The 18673-nt window shown below is 38.9% G+C and overlaps 1 protein-coding gene across 1 annotated transcript in view; it reads left to right on the plus strand.

Annotated features, from left to right (window-relative positions):
* The window catches only part of LOC111866808 (acetyl-coenzyme A synthetase), a 45182-nt gene extending 31286 nt beyond the window's left edge, over positions 1 to 13896 (plus strand). The window contains exons 3-11 of the mRNA XM_023856087.2: positions 1601 to 1727; positions 2326 to 2462; positions 3538 to 3653; positions 3889 to 4081; positions 6618 to 6751; positions 7938 to 8127; positions 10248 to 10437; positions 12073 to 12318; positions 13693 to 13896. Of these exons, the coding sequence (XP_023711855.1) occupies positions 1601 to 1727; positions 2326 to 2462; positions 3538 to 3653; positions 3889 to 4081; positions 6618 to 6751; positions 7938 to 8127; positions 10248 to 10437; positions 12073 to 12318; positions 13693 to 13895 (1536 nt within the window). The 3' untranslated portion in view covers position 13896. The remainder of the gene's footprint in view (positions 1 to 1600; positions 1728 to 2325; positions 2463 to 3537; positions 3654 to 3888; positions 4082 to 6617; positions 6752 to 7937; positions 8128 to 10247; positions 10438 to 12072; positions 12319 to 13692) is intronic.
* Positions 13897 to 18673: the final 4777 nt, after the last annotated feature.

An 18673-nucleotide genomic window follows, 5' to 3' on the forward strand; every position in this document is an offset into this window, starting at 1 on the left:
GAGTTAAAGAATTATCTACATGCTCATTCCTTCTACTCTTTAGATGAATACTTCAATGTAAATAGAGAATGATGTAAAATTAAGTTATATTAATTTTTAAGCTAAAATTGCCTGTACTTATGTATGTAACCTTTTGACTTGTTCTGTATCCAAAGGTACTAACCTGCTTAGGATTTATAGAATGTAAATAAATTCAATTCAATTCAAACCCTACTGGTACTGGTGCGTGCTATCAGCCCCGTTCAGCCAACAAGGTTGGCCGTCAGTACCTGATATTTCCCCCATCTACCAGAGGCACTGGAAACTACTTGGGCAGGAAATTGTTGCCTAATTTTACTCAGAGGTCTCCTAGAGACATGAGGATCTTTTACATGCCGTAAAGCTACGACACGGGACCCATGGCTTAAAGTCCCTCCCAGAGGACTTGTTCCCTGAATTTTTCCACCCTTAAAAATTCCACGACCTCCACCAGGTTTGAACCCGCGTACCTTGAGTCATGAGGTGGGAACGTTACCCTTAGACTACGGAGGAGAGGAAATTACATTTGTGTTCATAGTTCCACATTATCAACTTCTCTTTATGCATGACCCTGAGATCTAGACCAGGATACACAACCATGTGTATGTCCTCAGTGGTCTTCATGGGAACATATTTCAGTGAGGAAAAGTTCTCTGTTTTAATTTCAATAAGTTTAAGAGAAATGAACAGCCCACTGAGCTAATTTCTTGGTCCTTTTTGCCCTAATACATAGACCAACTTATAAGCACAGTGATAGGTTATGCTGTAATCCACAAATCTGACCTCCCTTGTCAGGTAATCTTTGCCCTATGAGCATATAAATATGTTTGACAGGCAGTGTATATGCTGTTTATTTATGTCATATAATATGATATTGAAAACGATATTTATAATGTAGTTAAGCACAATTCATGGGCAAAAATTCTTGATAGAATGACCAGTTTATTTGTAATAACAAACATTAAATTTCTTACATATATCATGAGGATTATTTATGTGTTTATGGAGTTCCTGTCTTGTTTACAAAATGCAGTAAAGGACAGATAAGACAAACATGGTAAATAATCAGCCTGACCTGAAATGACTGGAGGCAGCCACTAATATTGTAATTTTTATAATTGCACTGGAAAGAAGGAAAGTGGCCACAAAGAAGACCTTGGCATAGGGAAGAGGTTAACATTAAATTGCATCATAAAGAAATGGGATGAGAGAGTGTAGACTGGTTTCATCTAGCTTAGGACAAGAACCAGTGGTGGGCTATTGTTAACATTCAGTTTCTATAAAAAAACTGGTGATTTCTTGAGTATCTGATCAACAGTTAACTTGCTAAGAAGGATTAAGCTGCATGGAATTCCTTTACATAATGCCATAAATTGAAGTTTCTATATATCCCATAAACCCTTTTGTGGATATTCTTACAATTCAGTATGGAAGACTGTCACTAGTTTGCATCTCATTATTCTCATTATTAACTTTAATGAACCTCAAGTAACACGTTTGGTACTTGTGTGTTCTGCATTATGGAGTACATCCTTTCCAACCTTATTAAATTACTTTCCACTTACATTCCTTTAATTTTTAGTTTGCAGGATTTTCAGCTGACTCCTTTGCTGAAAGAATGCTGGATGCAAAGTGCAAGGTGTTAATAACAACCGATGGAGTGTGGAGGGGGCCGAAGTTGATCTGTCTGAAGGAAATCTGTGATGCAGGTAGAAACAGTTAAATTATTATTTCAAAGGAACCCCTTATTTTCATCTAATATATTTGACTTCATACACTGTATTTGGCTAAGAGAGAATATCCACAAAATCTTGAATTCTTATTTTCCAAAAGCAGAGTTTGGAAACTTTATGCAACCTTAAGATCTGTACTGATTTTCAAAATAAACTCTTTGTGCCAGTAGATCATATGCTTGATATCCCTCGCTGTGGGAATCTCAAATCTCTTATTTCTGCAAGATTTGAAGTTTTCACAGTGGTGGCTATGAAAAGTTCTGTCTTCTGGGATATAAGGCTAACCAGTCTCTTGGAAGTCAACCAGTGTTTCAGAGGAACATGTCACCTCTGCTTGATACCTGCTTCATACTGGTTTCATGTTTCACTTATTCTTTGATCCTGAAGATGGAAACAACTTGTTCCTGTAAAGTATCAGTTGTCTTTGAACAGACTGCATGGCATAATATCCCAGAAGATAGAATTCTCTTATTCTGTGTTCTTAAATGTGATCTCTGTCATTGAATATGTGTAATGAGTTTCCAGAATATTTTCTTTGTCAAGGGCACTGAATTATTGTTCTCTTTTATTGTAGCTATGGAACGGTGCAAAAACCTGGGACATGAAGTAAAGAATTGCATAATTGTTGAACATTTACCTAGACTGAGTGTTTCTCAAAACAGAAATGGAACCACTAAGGAAAATGGAGACACATCACCCGAAAAGAATAAGGTATTTGATAACAAGGTCACTGTTAGATACAGCTTACAAATTGATCTGAAATTCATAGCTTTAACCCAGGGATGTCCAACTTCAAATCATCAAAGAGCCAAACTGCGTCTTGGGTACCTACCTGCACATTGCATTATTAAAAATACATTCTTTCTGTGACACCATAACACTGTCTTTAACCCAAATGTTGAGGCAGTGTGATGTGATTGAGCATGTATAGAGTCTGTGAGACAGTGTTGCCAGGTCAGCAGTGTTTAAGAATTAGCCCCCGAAGGTTTGCTAGATTGTACAGATATTGTGTACAGACTTGGAGCCATACTAATTCCATTCTTTCCTAAGTTATATACTAAGTGTCATGTGAAGGCTGTGCCATAGCTCAAGCAGTTAGTTGCTGGCTTCCCACCGCGGTGGCCCAGGTTCAAACTCGGGTCTGGTCAAGTGGGATTTGTGGTGGACAAAATGGCGCTGGGGTAGGTTTTCTCTGAGTACTTCGGTTTCCGCTGCCAATCTTCAGTCCACCAAATGCTCCATCATCATAATCACCCGGGGCAGGTACAATAGGCCAATCAGTGGCCACCATGCGGAGTGGACCCAACTGGACTCCACCCCCCACTATGCAAAAATGTGTCATGTGAAAGTAGATGTTACGGGGAATATTAAGTGAGTACTTTTAATGAAGTCTTCTCAGAAAGATTTGCCCCCTCTGTTTGAAGAGAAAGAGATAATTAACACTCATTTTTGGGGATGGAATAGTATTATCATAGGCTGCATAAAGTCAGTTGGTGAGTCATGAGTTGGACAGCCATTCTTTAATATAATATAATATATATTTCAAGTGTTTTAGTGAGGTCTATAAAAGAATAAAATTACTTGTTTCAAATACAAAAATTGGTATTTACAAACAGCTTAACTGAGTGACATTTAATTTAACTTAATTGTGTATTACAAATAAAAATTAAATTAAAATGAGCAACAGTTTCAAGTTATGTGATCGCTCTTGGAAACGAAAGTATCTCATGAGCTCAAGGATACATGGTTTCTTGACAGATCCTTAAAATTATTCTTGTGTTGTCAGATCCCATGGACAGAAGGAAGAGATTTCTGGTGGCATGAGGAGATGGAAGATGCATCCACATCCTGTTATCCTGTTTGGGTTGGAGCTGAAGACCCTCTTTTTATGCTTTACACCAGGTACATAAAAAACATTGAAATGTCAAACTATACTCAGAATATATAATATTTACAGTCCAGCAAACTGTATGCATATGTTCTTCCAAAACACTAGACCATGGACAGTGGGGATGTAGTGCATCTAAGAAGAATGTGGCCACTGCTCCAACCCATAGACCAACAACAATCTCATTTTTGCTGCCATGATGTGGGCCTCTAGCATCATCTATATTTCATATGGATATCTTTGTTGCAGTGGATCCACTGGCAAGCCAAAAGGAGTTCTCCATACAGTAGCTGGTTACTTACTGTATGCTGCTACCACATTTAAGTATGTATTCGACTATCGACCTGGTGATGTTTACTGGTGTACAGCTGATGTTGGGTGGATCACTGGCCACACGTATGTTGTGTATGGCCCACTTGCAAATGGAGCGACATCAGTATTAGTAAGAAATATATCTCATTACATACCATTAATCTGAAACTTTCACTGCAGTCAGCTGTGTAGATATGAAATTAATGTCCATCTCCATCATCAGGTGCTGATCAGATGTCAGACACAGTTCCATATTGACGTGGTTGATCATCTGAAATCACTTCACTGAATATGTATTTTATTTATATTTTCTAATACATATACAAGGGTTGGAAATTTAACTGTGACAATTATTTATTTTCAACTGATACAAAATAGATGCATGTTTCGAAGTTTTACTGTTCTTCAGTGTAGTTACCAGCATTGTGTACAACCCACTGCCAGCAATGTGGATGTCGTAGGATACCTTTAGCAGCACCTGTTGTGTTGATAGTTCAAATGGAGCAGTCCACTGCCTGAAGAATCTCTGGAAAACCACGAAGTGGTTCCTTCATCTTAGGAATCAAGTCAAAGTCACAAGGGCTTAAGTCCGGGGAGTATGATGATGGCACAGCACTTCCCAGTCCCATCGATCAAACAAATCAGCCACAGCTTGTGCCGCATGCAGCCGAGCATTGTCCTGCAAAATGATGGGTGGGTTCTGCAGAAAGTGTCACCAATTCTTTCTCAAAGCTGGTCGCAGGTTGTGTTCCAAAAATTAACAGTAATACTGCACATTGACGGTCTGCTGTTGGGGAATGGTATGCGTTAGGATAACGCCATCACAGTCATACACGAGAATCACCATAACTTTCACATTACTGGGGTTCTGACAAACTTTTGGTTTTCCTGGTGACCCGTAATGACACCATTTGTTTGATTAGCGTTTCATTTGTGGCTCATACGATTTGACCCATGTCTCATCCAGCGTGATGATACAGCGTAAGAATGCGTCTCCTTCGCGCTCATAGCGCTCCAAGTGGTTACGTATTGTAACCATTTCTGCATTTCCGTCGATTCATGCAGAACCCATCATGATGCAATTTTTCTCATGCCCAGTCGTGCCTTCAGAATGTGAAGCACAGTCATATGCGCTAATCCTGTCTCTCGGGCCAGCTCACAAATTGTACGGCATTGATAGCTCTCCAGTAATGCAGAAAGAGCATACATTTCTTCTTCACTGACACTAGGATGACCTGGCCCACACACGTCTGCCACATTCTGGCGTCCCTTGTTGAAGGCTTTTACCCACCTTGCCACTGTTCTGTAAGGCAATGCAGATTCCCCGCAAGCCTCTTGAAGACCTTGATGACACTGTCGTGCTGTACGGCCTCTGGCACATTCAATCTTTATCCAACTCCGCTGTTCCTATTTCGAAAACATCGTAACAACACTACATTAGACCGCCAGCTAACACGAGGCTCTGTTCTTCTCGTCACTGCTCATGCGCGTGATGTGGGAAGGGAGAGTCCATTTGCTCTGAGATAAGGTAGATATGTAACTAAGGTGTGGTATAAGCGACATTATTTGGTTCCGTTGCATGGTGTCTCTACAGCAGTGTTGCCACTATTAAAGTTCCAACCCTCATATATAAATAAAGAAAAGCATAGAAACTTTAATTGACGCTAGTAAGAAGGTTGGTCTAGAAGTAAACACAGAGAAAACTATGTATATGTTGCTGTCTCATCACCAGAATGCAAGGCAACGTCATGACATAAAGATGTTTTGAAAATGTGGCACAGTTCAGATATTTGGGAATGACAGTAGCAAATCAAAATTTGATTCAGGAGGAAATTAAGAAGAGACTGAATTCAGGTAATACACTGTCAATAGTGAATATTTTCATACATAATTTGTACAGGAACAAATTCTATCATATTCAACGTAAAATCCAGCTTTCAAGACCAGTATGTGTTTCTTATCTTATTTTTCTCTGATACTGAAATCAAAAGAATTTCATATGCAATGTCTGAAATTTTAGTAAAAAAAAAGTAAAAATATCGCATTAAGAGGAGAAACTGTTTTGGAAGAGACTGTGGACCTGTCGTCTGACAGATTACTGATGAATGAATGAATCCCTGTAACAGGCCATGGAGGCCCATAGGGTTGTGAGAAGTTGAGGCTCCCACATTTTATAGACAATCTGCTCACAGATGGCGGTGAGGTTGTCAGCCTTATGCTGGCTGCCCTTTACCCCCAGGAAGATTCCTGGTACTCATTTCTGTTAGAGGCTGTGTCGATCCCAGGGCCATAGTGCCGCTGGAAGGATTAGGTAAATTGAAAAAATCCACCTCATCGGTATTCGATCCCATGACCTTTCAGTTTGTAGCACAGTGCCTCATCCAACTACACTACCCCGTGTCCCCTTGAAATTTTAGTTTCTTTTCAAAAATGAGAAAGAAGTATGTGATCTGTCTCTGGTTTCCTTTTCATAACTTTATAATTTGTAACTTTTTAGAAAACTATCAAGACATATGGTAAGATGAATGCAGTGCTGCAAGTTCAAGGGAACTTAAGAAGAAGAATATTTAAAATGAAGGATATACAAATTTCAAACCATGTTCTGAGTTTCTTTGGAACGTAGACATGCTGTGGTTGAAATATGTTTTCCTTTTTTTCTATTATAGTTTGAAGGCACTCCTTTCTACCCTGGTAACAGCAGATATTGGGAGGTAGTCGACAAATATAGAGTGAATAAATTCTACACGGCTCCTACGGCACTCAGAGCACTAATGAAATTTGGAGATGGACCTGTAAAGAAGTAAGCCATGTAGAAAATGTGAGCAGAAAAGAAAGTTAAAGAGATGGTACATTGTTCAAGAACATATATGTTAAAAATTGAGGCACAGTGGTTTATTACATGTACAGTGGAACCCTCCATTTTATATTCCTCGATTTATTTTTTCCCTCTTCGAACATTTAATTTCAGTGATCCAACTCAGTAGTCTCAGAACTAAATTTCCTACATTTAATATTTTCCTCAGAGTTCATATCCATAGCTACTGCTTCCCAGAGGACCTTAATGGAAGTTTCACTGCATATTTATTATCATAGTATTTTGGTTAGTTAGTTAGTTAGTTAGTTATTAGAGAGGGTGGGTTTCCCCATGCACTTAGACCTGTAGTGGTCCATTGTGCTTCCCTCTATGATTTCTACTAGCCTCTATATCCTACCGGTACTGGTGCTTACCATCAGTCCCACCCAGCCAGCGAGACCGGCTCTACTAGCTGAGAGGTATCTATAATGCTGTTGCTGTTGCTGCTGTTGGGCAGCAAACATCCGCAATTTTGCTCAGTGACCTCCTTTGGAGGTATGAGGTTCTTTTGCATGCCGTAAAGCTACAACACGGGACCCACGGCTTAAAGTCCCTCCCGGAGGACTTGTTCCCTGAATTTTTCCGCCCTTAAAAATTCGACGACCTCCGCCGGGTATTTGAACCCGCGTACTATGAGTCATGAGGTGGGAACGTTACCTCTAGACTACGGAGGCCGCTTGGTATTTTGGTTTGTAGCGGCAACAAATAGAACGCCGACCATGTTGACATAGTTGTAACACCCTAGACTCGCATTCAAGATGTGCTCAGCTTGGATCATGGCCAGAATGTTTGCTATCCAAACTGAGGATTTTCCTAGTTTTCCTCCAGTCCCTCCAGATAGCTACTGAGATAGTACCTTGATTAGGTCAAGAATACTTCCTTCCAATCTTTTCCAATTCATTGGTCATCTTATCACTTGATGCTGTAGATACTGATAGTATCACAAGAGAACATTGAACTTAACCTAGTTCATTAATTACTGTTAGTCAGAATCTCTGCAACATTGAGCGATAACCTAACAGTTAAGAAATTAATTTTATATTCACAGAATATAAATTTCTCTTCTCTCCTTTCCATGAATATGTTCATCTCAAATTGTATCCCAGAATTCATATTCTCTCTGTCTTAACAGGCACAGTTTGAGCACATTACAAGTACTTGGATCAGTAGGCGAACCCATAAATCCGGAGGCATGGCTTTGGTACTACGTAGTTATTGGACATGAGAAGTGTTCCATTGTAGACACGTACTGGCAAACAGAGACTGGAGGACACCTATTAACACCCTTACCTGGATGCACACCTATGAAACCAGGCTCAGCGGTATGTAACATTAAAATCCTTCTATATAACAAAATTTGTTAATTTGTCTTCATCAGTATTCCAGAAATATCAGGGATATAAATATGAGTAGATGCAAGTAGATGCCATCTTCTTCATTCCAGAGTGCTTCATTTTGAGGAAGCTATTTCCAGGGCCTTAAGATGCCACGACTGTCATTCATAACAGCAATAAATTAAGGAACACATTCAAAAGGTAACATTGTAATAATGTCCTTTTGATACAGAATGTCCGGATGAAAGGAATCCAAAATAAAATCACTATATCTCAGAAAGAATTTATTATACACATTAATGGGTTACACCGTTACAAAGGGAGACTATCAAAGTTTTTTATGCATATATAACTTTCTCAGTAAATTTACATGTGAGCTCCACAGGTAGCATGACAAATATCCATACTTGAAGCATGTTTGGTGTAACTGTAGCCACAGCGTCCCTTATGAGGGCTTTCAGCTGTTGAAGGTCGTTGATCTTAACCTAGTAGACAATGTTCTTCACATAACCCCACAAGAAAAAATCCCCTGGGGTTAAATCTGGCGACCTAGGAGGCCAAGCAGTTGGTCCACCACTGCCAATTCATATCCCAGTCATCTCTCTGTCCAGGTGATTCCTAACATGGTAGCAAAAATGTGGCGGTGTATGCGCGTAAGCCGGGTATGAAAAAGAACTTTCAGAGTTTTTCTTTCCCTAACATAAACCGGATAAGTGTATGACGATTAGTTTCTGAGATATACATTTTTTTATCTTGGATACCTTCTGTCTGCACATCCTATATGTGTCAGTCATTCCTCTGAGCTTTGCTAATGATCCTGATCATCTACCAAGTTCTAAAAAGTCATTTCCACCCCTGTGAAATATGCTCATCCACCTGCCACAGGCAAGTTGAATAAGCCAGAGCGAAGTAAATTTTTAATCTCAGTATAAATATATCAAAAATGTAGCAACATTTATTATTATGAATAAAGAAATTATATAAAGTGAAATAATTTATTAAGGTCTGAGCCTTCTGGGAAGTGCTACCATGTAGTTTGGTACATAGGTACGAACGTCTGAAAGGACTACCATCAAACTGGAAGGACCTGTTCCTGAAAATGTTGATACCTGTCTACCAAAGTATACAGCATCACATCACAGAAGACCATAATCTTGGTACTTATTCCTGTATGAATAATGTATTACTTTTATCCCTTGAACAGAGTTCATAAATACCTCCTATCAAATATTTGTGTGATGCATACATTGAGATTGTGAGGGTGAATGGATTTTGTTAATTGACTAGTAACTTTAAGTTAAAAATCTTGATTTTTTCCATTTGTGTTAATTACATATACTTCAGAGGACCCTGTATCTGAGATATTTGTCCATATTTCAATCTACATGACAAGTCTCACGTCCATATATACCATTCCTCATTCTCTGAAGGAATGATATTTCAGATTGTTATCTTCTAGGTTATGGTACTATATAGTATCATAACTACCCATATTTTAGAGGAACCACATGGACCTTCCCATAAAGGGGCCCCTTTCCCTTTCAGATCTACAGCATCAAGAAGAAAGAGTCTTTCTCTTTTTCTTCATTACCATCTTCTTCTTTCCCCGTTGTTCTTTTTCTTATTATCCTTTTTCTTCTCAATCTTATGGAGCAGTTTGGCTCAGGCAGTAACATATCTGACTGTATTACAGAGATTTCCATTTTAAATTTCAACTGAGGCACCAGGTATCCTGACTGAGGCATTTTGGTGGATTTTTTGCAAAACTGTGCAAGCAGTTTCTGAATTGGCTATTAGGAACTTACTCCTTTCTGTAGTGCTAGATAGGATCTCTCTTCCCTCCCCCTCACTAGTTCTTATCCACCAATCCTCTAGCTTACTCTAGCCCAGTTCCCACACTTCTTCACATAACCTAACTTACCCACATCTCAGCTTGACCCACCTCTAACCTGAGAAAGGAATCAGCCATCAACAAAGGCCAGAATTTAAACATACACCACACTGAAAACCTCATATTTCATGACATTTCAAATTTCCTATGCCTCACACATTTCCCTGAGGTTGGATACTCAACACTTCTGACACCTGAAAACATTGCCCTTTTTCAGACATTTCCCTTCTTTGGTGTAGTTCCTGTATTACTGGATGAGAATGGTAAAGAAATTCGTGGACCTGGAGAAGGGTATTTGGCATTCAAAAGACCATGGCCTGGAATAATGAGGACCCTGTTTGGAAATCATGAGAGATTCGAAACCACATACTTCAAGAAATTTCCTGGATGTTACTGCACAGGAGATGGTAAGAAATGAAGACTCCATTCCCATCTGTGATGGAATATAAGTAATAGTGCATAAGACACAAGGTGCAACATGGCACATACAAGACAGACTGATGAGAGTGAGTCCATAGATTTTCTACAGTTTTTATACAGATATTCGTGATACAGTAAACTCCCTCTTATCCAGTATTCAGGAATCCAGAATTCTCACACAGCAGCCAAAAGTTAAAAAAAAAAAAGAAAAACACGTAATAAAGCCAATCTTCTGAACTACAACCCATTATTTTCGTCATGCATACCACTCTGCATGTGACAGCATATATCTTAGTAAGTCAATGCAATGTCTCATTGGAATACTCACTAACAGGAACTAGCAGCTATATTTAAATAGCAGTAAGGCCCTACTTTATCAGCATTACGAAGGGGGACCCAAAAATAACCGGAAACAACCTGTTGCACGCGCATGCTTTGTAGTTACGGGTTGTGCTGCTAGGTGGTGTTAGCTGGGGGTCTCCCACGACTGTTAGTGAGCTGGCGTCAGTCTGAGTTAAGTGGTTTGTCTGTGGTGCTCTGTTGTGTGCGTTCCTGTTTCAACCCTTTGGCGATTAGTGAGATGGCCGACCAGAAGGAACAAAGAGTGTGCGTGAAATTTTGCTTTCTGTTAGGGAAAACTGCACTTCACTCTTCAAGTCGCGGCAAACATTCACGCGGTTTTCTCTTTGGTCATCTCCGAGCAAGCGAGGAACAAATTTTGCAGACACCCGTCTCATGTGCAAACCTTCGGTTAAAATTCGCTGGACCGTGCTCCATGAGATGTTCGTTTCCTCAGAAAGTTGGTCAATAATCTTTTGACGCTCTTCATCAATTTCACGCACACTCTTTGTTCCTTCTGGTCGGCCATCTCACTAATCGCCAAAGGGTTGAAACAGGAACGCACACAACAGAGCACCACAGACAAACCACTTAACTCAGACTGACGCCAGCTCACTAACAGTCGTGGGAGACCCCCAGCTAACACCACCTAGCAGCACAACTCGTAACTACAAAGCATGCGCGCGCAACAGGTCGTTTCCGGTTATTTTTGGGTCCCCCCTCGTATCTTAATTTTAGATCTTGTAGATTATATGCAGATAAATAAAATGTATTGCTTGGTTAAGGAAACCTCAGAAGAATGTGGGGCTGCCACATATTGATGAAGCCACAAATAACAGCATAATTCAAGCATGAACTTTGAAATATCTCAGAGATGTTGTAGACTTTTTGGACATAGTACCTGCCACATTTCAGAGACAATATTGGTGTAAAAAGGTGAAACTATCCCTGGAACAGGCCATGGAGGCCCATAGGATTGTGAGATGTCAAGGCTCCCACATTTTTGAGACAGTCGGGTCACAGATGACAGTAAGGTTGTCAGCCTTACGCACCAGCCGCACTTTACCCCCAGGAAGGTTCCTGGTACTCATTCCTGTTAGAGGCTGAGTCGACCCCAGGGCCATAGTGCAGCTGGAAGGGTTAGGTCAATTAAAAAAAATCCACCTCATCGGGATTCCAATCCGCAACCTTCCTACTTGTAGCATAGGGCCTCAACCAACTGCGCTACCACGTGCCCCAAACATTGATGTACAGAGGGTTAATTACAGTCTTACAATTTGCAGGCGCACGCAGAGATGAAGATGGCTACTTCTGGATAACTGGTCGTGTTGATGACATGCTGAATGTATCAGGACATTTGCTGAGCACTGCTGAAGTGGAAGCCACACTTTCAGCACATCCGAATGTAGCAGAGGCTGCTGTTGTTTCACACGGTCATCCAATCAAAGGAGAATGCTTGTATTGTTTTGTCACACCAAATGAGGGTGTGAAGTTCTCAAAGGAACTGACAGATGAACTTAAGAAGAAAGGTAAAAACTTGCAATCTAAGCAATGGTTCTGATCTTACAATTCTCAAAAAGATAAAACTACTTCAGTAAGTTTATACTAGTAATATTATGCATGAGACTGTATTCACCTGGGTCAGGATAGGGTTCGGTGGCAGTTATTTTATTTATTGACTGGGTCCACAACTATCAGTTCCTCAAGAAGGATTCCCCTCCATACAGCCATTTAACAGTTCCCAAAAATGAATTATTAATGTCACATAATATTTATAATTAATTAATTCCAAGGGACAAAGTGTATGTAGAGAAGTTAATACTTTCTCAGCCAGCGAAGAAATTTCCCTATCCTGAGCCAGATGAATCTAGTTCACACCCTCCCATTCTGTTTAAGATATATTTTGATATTATCTCCTCACTACGCCTTATCTTCCTAATGTTCTTTTTTCTTCAGGGTTTCCTACCAAACTTTGTATCCATTTCTCTTCTCTACCGTTCATGCTACACACTCCACATATTTCAGCCTTGATTTGAATGTTCTAATAATATCTTGCAAAGAGCACAAATAATGAAGCTCTTCAGCGCCATGTTTTCAAACACCCTCGGTCTGTAGGAGCTTCCTCTAAACTGTCTACTGGACTATACAGTGCCACATCCCAGATGACAGTAATCTTAATTGTACCATTCTCATTATGTTTGACTTTAAAAATTCTTCATTTGAAACCACAATATTTTCATTCCCATATGAACTGGTTCTATCCTGTACATGTTGCATCTTCATCTGTACCATTAACGCAGACACAGAACAGTCTGGCATAGCAATAATGCCCTAAATTTATACTCTTGAGGTGCTTACTTAAAATCTTGGCTTGGGCATTGGCTATCTTTACTGAGCTTTTTCATAGTTTTCTTCAGTCCCTCCAGGCAAATGCCAGATATTATCTGATTTAAGTCTCAACTACTTCACCATGAGTCCTTTTTAATTCTTCATTCATTGGAAACCCATCATATATCACTACACAAATTTAGCCTAGCTACTGATTGCAGTCTAAAAATCACCTACAAAAATAATTAGCACAAGCTATTACTTATTGCACCAATCACAGTGGCTGCACAGTCTATGGCATGAAATGTCTTTGCCAACTTGAACACTGGGATCATGAGTTCAAATCCCACTCAAGGCATGGATGTCTGCATTTATTCTGTGTTTGTTGTCCTGTGTAGGTAGTGGCCTTGCAATGAGCTGATCCCCCATCCAAGGACCGACTGTCTAAGATTAAGAAACTGAATTGAAACAAAGAATTTCATGGATGCCATGTGCTCCAAGTGGGAGCAACAGGAATAGAAAAAGAAGGTGATTGCTCATCAGTATTTCTCATATAATTGTGCATCTCATTACAGTTCGTGAAAAGATTGGACCATTTGCCACCCCAGAAGTAATTCAGCATGCTCCTGGTCTTCCTAAAACAAGATCAGGTAAAATAATGAGAAGAATACTCCGCAAGGTAGCTCAAAACGATCGTAATATTGGAGACATCTCTACATTAGCCGATGAAGGCATCATTGAGGTGTTGTTCCAAAACAGGATAGAAATTAAAGCTTAAAGCAAAAGAAATATAAGAATAAACAGAACGAAGTTACTCATGACAAAACAGTATTCTGTAGATATTTATAATTGTTATGTAGTATGTACTTGAAATACATGTGTGTGTTCAGAATGACAAGGTGCTGCATAACATTGTTACAGGAAAATTAGACTAAGATGGCTGGAATTTTAGAACTGGAAATTGTAAATTATAATTCCAATGTCTTTAAGTCTTAGGTAGGAAGTTATGCTTATCTGTACACAAAAATTTAAGTTGTGCAACAAAATTTTTCCCTGTGCTTAACTAATTAGGCACGATGCCATGAAGGCATATGGGAGAGTGGATGTATAGACCGGGTTTTCTTGACGTCGGCACTAGCTGGAGATGAGTGGTCAGCTTCACACTCCTGACGCTTTGCACCCGGGGAAAGGGCCCCTGTTACATATCGGACAGTGAGGCTGGGTGGATAATTATAAGTAGCAAAATTATTATTTTTCTTGTTGTGATTAATCTACAGACAGTGTAATTTGCACCACTCATATAATGAAATGTTGAACAATGTATTCGGAAAAATTCTCTGAATGTGTCCAGTAGTTTAAATAAAGAACATATAATGATTGAAGCATGATTATATGTAATATGTTACTAATGTTATATTTTAGCGTCCTGTTGCACTGATTTAAGTCCATGATTTATTTTATCCGTCTTCTAGTGCATACATTTATTTATCCTCTCCTTTCACTCTCACTACATGTTTCGGCATCAATGTGCCATCTTCAGGTGCTGATCCAATCCACGACAAACTAATTCATTGCATGCCTTGTCTTTACATACTAAAATAACTAAAATATATATTTATCATATATACTGACAAATGTCAAGTGTTAAAATACTAAAACTGTACAGCATATTTCTTTCCTACGTCGTGTTTCATTACGCGAGTTAGGAAAGAAATATGCTGTACAGTTTTAGTATTTTAACACTTGACATTTGTCAGTATATATGATAAATATATATTTTAGTTATTTTAGTATGTAAAGACAAGGCATGCAATGAATTAGTTTGTCGTGGATTGGATCAGCACCTGAAGATGGCACATTGATGCCGAAACATGTAGTGAGAGTGAAAGGAGNAGATGAGGAAATGGCTCAGTTATATAGGAGATTTCTATGAAGTTGGTCTGTTGGTTACTTCCTTTGCTTACTCTTCAGCCCTGAAGATGGAAACAATATATTTCTCCATAATGTCAGCCTTCCATTGAGCTAAGCTGTGTTACAGCCCAGAAGACCATACTTTTCACAGTCACTGATGTGAAGACCTCAAATCAAACAAAGCAAAATTAAATTTTGAAAAAGTTCAACAAAATAAATTAGCATTCTATGATGAGGTAAAATAATTATGAGCAATAATATATAATTTTGCTACATAGCTGAGTCATAATGTTGCTTTACAGTACTGTGTTGCAACTGTCTATGTGCTAGTGTAGTTTGTTGTAGCTGAACACTTGCATGCAGGCATGCATTAACATATACATATCATCGCTTCAGGAAAATGATTGGATGGTTCAGCCTTTACGGATATTGTTTTAGAATATGTACATACATTTCAATAGGAAAATCAAAGATTATGTAAGAATTATGAATACAGCTTATATTTTAATAAAACATTATGTGAAAATTTCCTGTGAAATTTCATCAATAATTATTTGTTTCTATTTGAAAGAATCAATGTGATATCTGTTACTTTAAAGTGGGGAATATCCACGTCCAATAGATTTTTAGTCATTACATCCACTGTCTTTTCAACTTGGAATATGGCAATAAATTTATGAACTGTAAGAATAATATCATGCATTGTTGTATGTACTATATTTTTCTTTTGTAGCTTAGATTCTTGTGGTACTTATGTTGTAGTTAACAAATGCAAATAAATCAACAGAATTTGTGGCAGGGGGTAGTTTATTTTATTAATCCCAATTATCCCATTTCAACACTCGCCAGAATGTTTTCTGGTCTCATCAGCCAAGCCATCACAAATGATACTAGGATCGCTCCCACCTCACAAACTTCCACCTCCTCCATGCCGTTATTACAGTAGAGAAAGAAGTACCTTGCTGGACTCAGCTTTAATGTTATGAAGTTGAAATGAAATTTTGTGAAAATAGAACTATTTCACAGAAAGCTGGAACTGGAAGATTAAAAGACAAGCACAACCTATGAGTGTTTCCCCACGAAATATTACACCCCTACATGTGAGGAGTAGGTATATACTGACATGATGGTATCTCGTTAACTGTCATGTAACACTTTTATGTTAATATGAGGTGCTATCAGAAAGTTCCCAGACTGTTATTATTGTAACTGCTTCGGTGAAAGATGATGAGAGGGGAGGCCAAGATCACACTTCTGCAAGACTATTGCATCAGTCTGCTACATGACACTGTGCTGTAAACACGCATTGTTTTTACATGAGTGCTTTTTCGTCTCTGTGTCTTATTTTGCCTGCGATGGATGGCAAAATCGAGCAGTGTGTCTGCATCAAGTTCTGGGCGAAGCTTGGTAAATCTACTACTAAATGCTTGAAATGCTTTGTGAGGCTTTTAGAGAACAATTCTTTAAGCCAGACAGCAGTTTTTAATGACATTCACGTTTCAAGGCCATTCAAGTGTCAGTTGAAGATTATGAATGTTCAGGGTGACCAAGCACCAGCAAAACGATAAAACATAAAATTTAAATTATGAAACAATTGGACATACTCATAGGAACAAAATAAATTACTCTTAATTATCTCTTGACTAATGTGAAAAATGTAAGACTGTGCTACTCTGCCCATGACAGTGCAATTCTAAGCACCTCCAAATTAACATAGGTTCTTACAATTTGTTGTAATTCTGGGTGAGACGCTAAGTGACAATTTCAAACAAGGTATTCTCTGTAAGATTTGAGGCTTTCACGGCGGTGACTATGAAGAAAGCAGTCTTCTGGGATTTGGCACCGTGTATATGTGGTGTTAACCGACGTTTCGGAGGAACGTATCGCCTCCATCTTCAAGAGACCGTGAAAACCGGTAAAAGCTTTTACCGGTTCTCACAGTCTCTTCGCTTGCAGATTTCTTATATTTTTTCTTCTACCCTGAAGATAGAGGCGATATGTTCCTCCGAAACGTCGGTTAACACCACATATACACGGTGCCAAATCCCAGAAGACTGCTTTCTTCAAGGTATTCTCTGATGTATGTGAGTGAATTTGTTTCCAAAAAGTTGATGAATCATACAAAAGTAGGAAATCTCAGAGATTAAAAAGGCCCTGTGCCTTACAGAATTTTGATAGCTTTGAAAAATACCAAAGATTCTACAGAATGCTATTTCGAAAGTGAGGAAGTTTCCAAGAATGTTGGAAATTAGAACATTTTTTTCTGAATTTGTAGGTTTGGAAATATCTAAAAGCTTTAAAGGATTGCAAATGGTTGACCATGTTTCATTTGAAGTGGATGCATAGTGATCTATTGCACCAATGAACTTAACCTAAAATAACGGGCTGTGACCGAGATGCGTCCTAACGCGTAGTGATCTGGGGAACTGAACAAAATTGGTATCGCACCCACCACACAGGTGGGTGCTTCCAGCAGGTCATCATTATCTATTGTAAGGTAATAAAAAAACTGACTTGTGTTGTGTTCTGTGGCATGACATTCTTGCAGGAGTTTGAGGAAATCAGTGAATTGTTTGGCACATTGAAGTGGGAATACATACATACACACACACACACACACACACCAGCGTTGGCTTCTCAGCATTAACATCTTGCAAACCTGCTTGGCTCTTTTTTAAATATATAATATATTTTAATGTTGTTCAGTATAGAGAAGTGGTCCATACAGGCACTGTAACTGGCCATTGGCCAGTGTGCTTGTCCCAGGCAATATACAGTCCATTGCTTCCAGGCAGTTAAAAATATTTAAATACAGATGGTACTCATATTGGAGAACACATTCATATTATTGCGGCAAGTCTAATCTAATGTTATATATTTGTGTGAAACATATAATGCATAGGGGCACACGGTAGCGTAGTTGGTTGAGGCACTATGTTACAAGATGGAAGGTTCTGCGTTAGATTCCAGATGAGAACATTGGATTTTTCAATTGACCTAATCCTTTCAGCCATGCTATGACCCTAGTTATGACTCTGGTGCATAAGGCTGAAAACCTCACCACCATCTGTGCGTTGATTGTCTAGAAAATGTGGGAATCTACATCTGTTACATGGATATTTTTAAAAAAGATATAATCTGTACATTGTGTGTTTCAGTGGGTGTGAGTTGAATGATTTGATATAAAGCTGCTCTTCACTGAAATCCACATTCTTCCAAACAGCATTATGGGTCCACTTACTGGAGTACCTATTATATACTCTTGTGTTCCACTCAGCTGTTTCTCTGTTCACGTGATGTGTTCTTCCTATAGAAGGTCATCTCTGGGTATACCCGTATCTTTGTACATTGTGATACTGTACTTCTTCCCACTTAAGGGAAGCATAATCTTTACTTAACAATCACAGACAGCACAGTGACATGACAACTGCGCAAATACCTACAAAGAAGGATGAATCCACCCTCCATGTCATCAGCAACACATGCTAAATACCAAGTGCAATAACTGTAGTGACAGCCAACAGGGATGCTTTCATTATAGTAATCATGTCATTTTCACAAATTTAACAGTTTAAGGTTGATCCTATATTTAATTTTAATTTCTGCTTCCCTTATTATTATTATTATTATTATTATTATTATTAT

The sequence above is a fragment of the Cryptotermes secundus genome, unplaced genomic scaffold, assembly GCF_002891405.2.
Source record: "Cryptotermes secundus unplaced genomic scaffold, Csec_1.0 scaffold42, whole genome shotgun sequence".
Lineage (NCBI taxonomy): Eukaryota > Metazoa > Arthropoda > Insecta > Blattodea > Kalotermitidae > Cryptotermes > Cryptotermes secundus.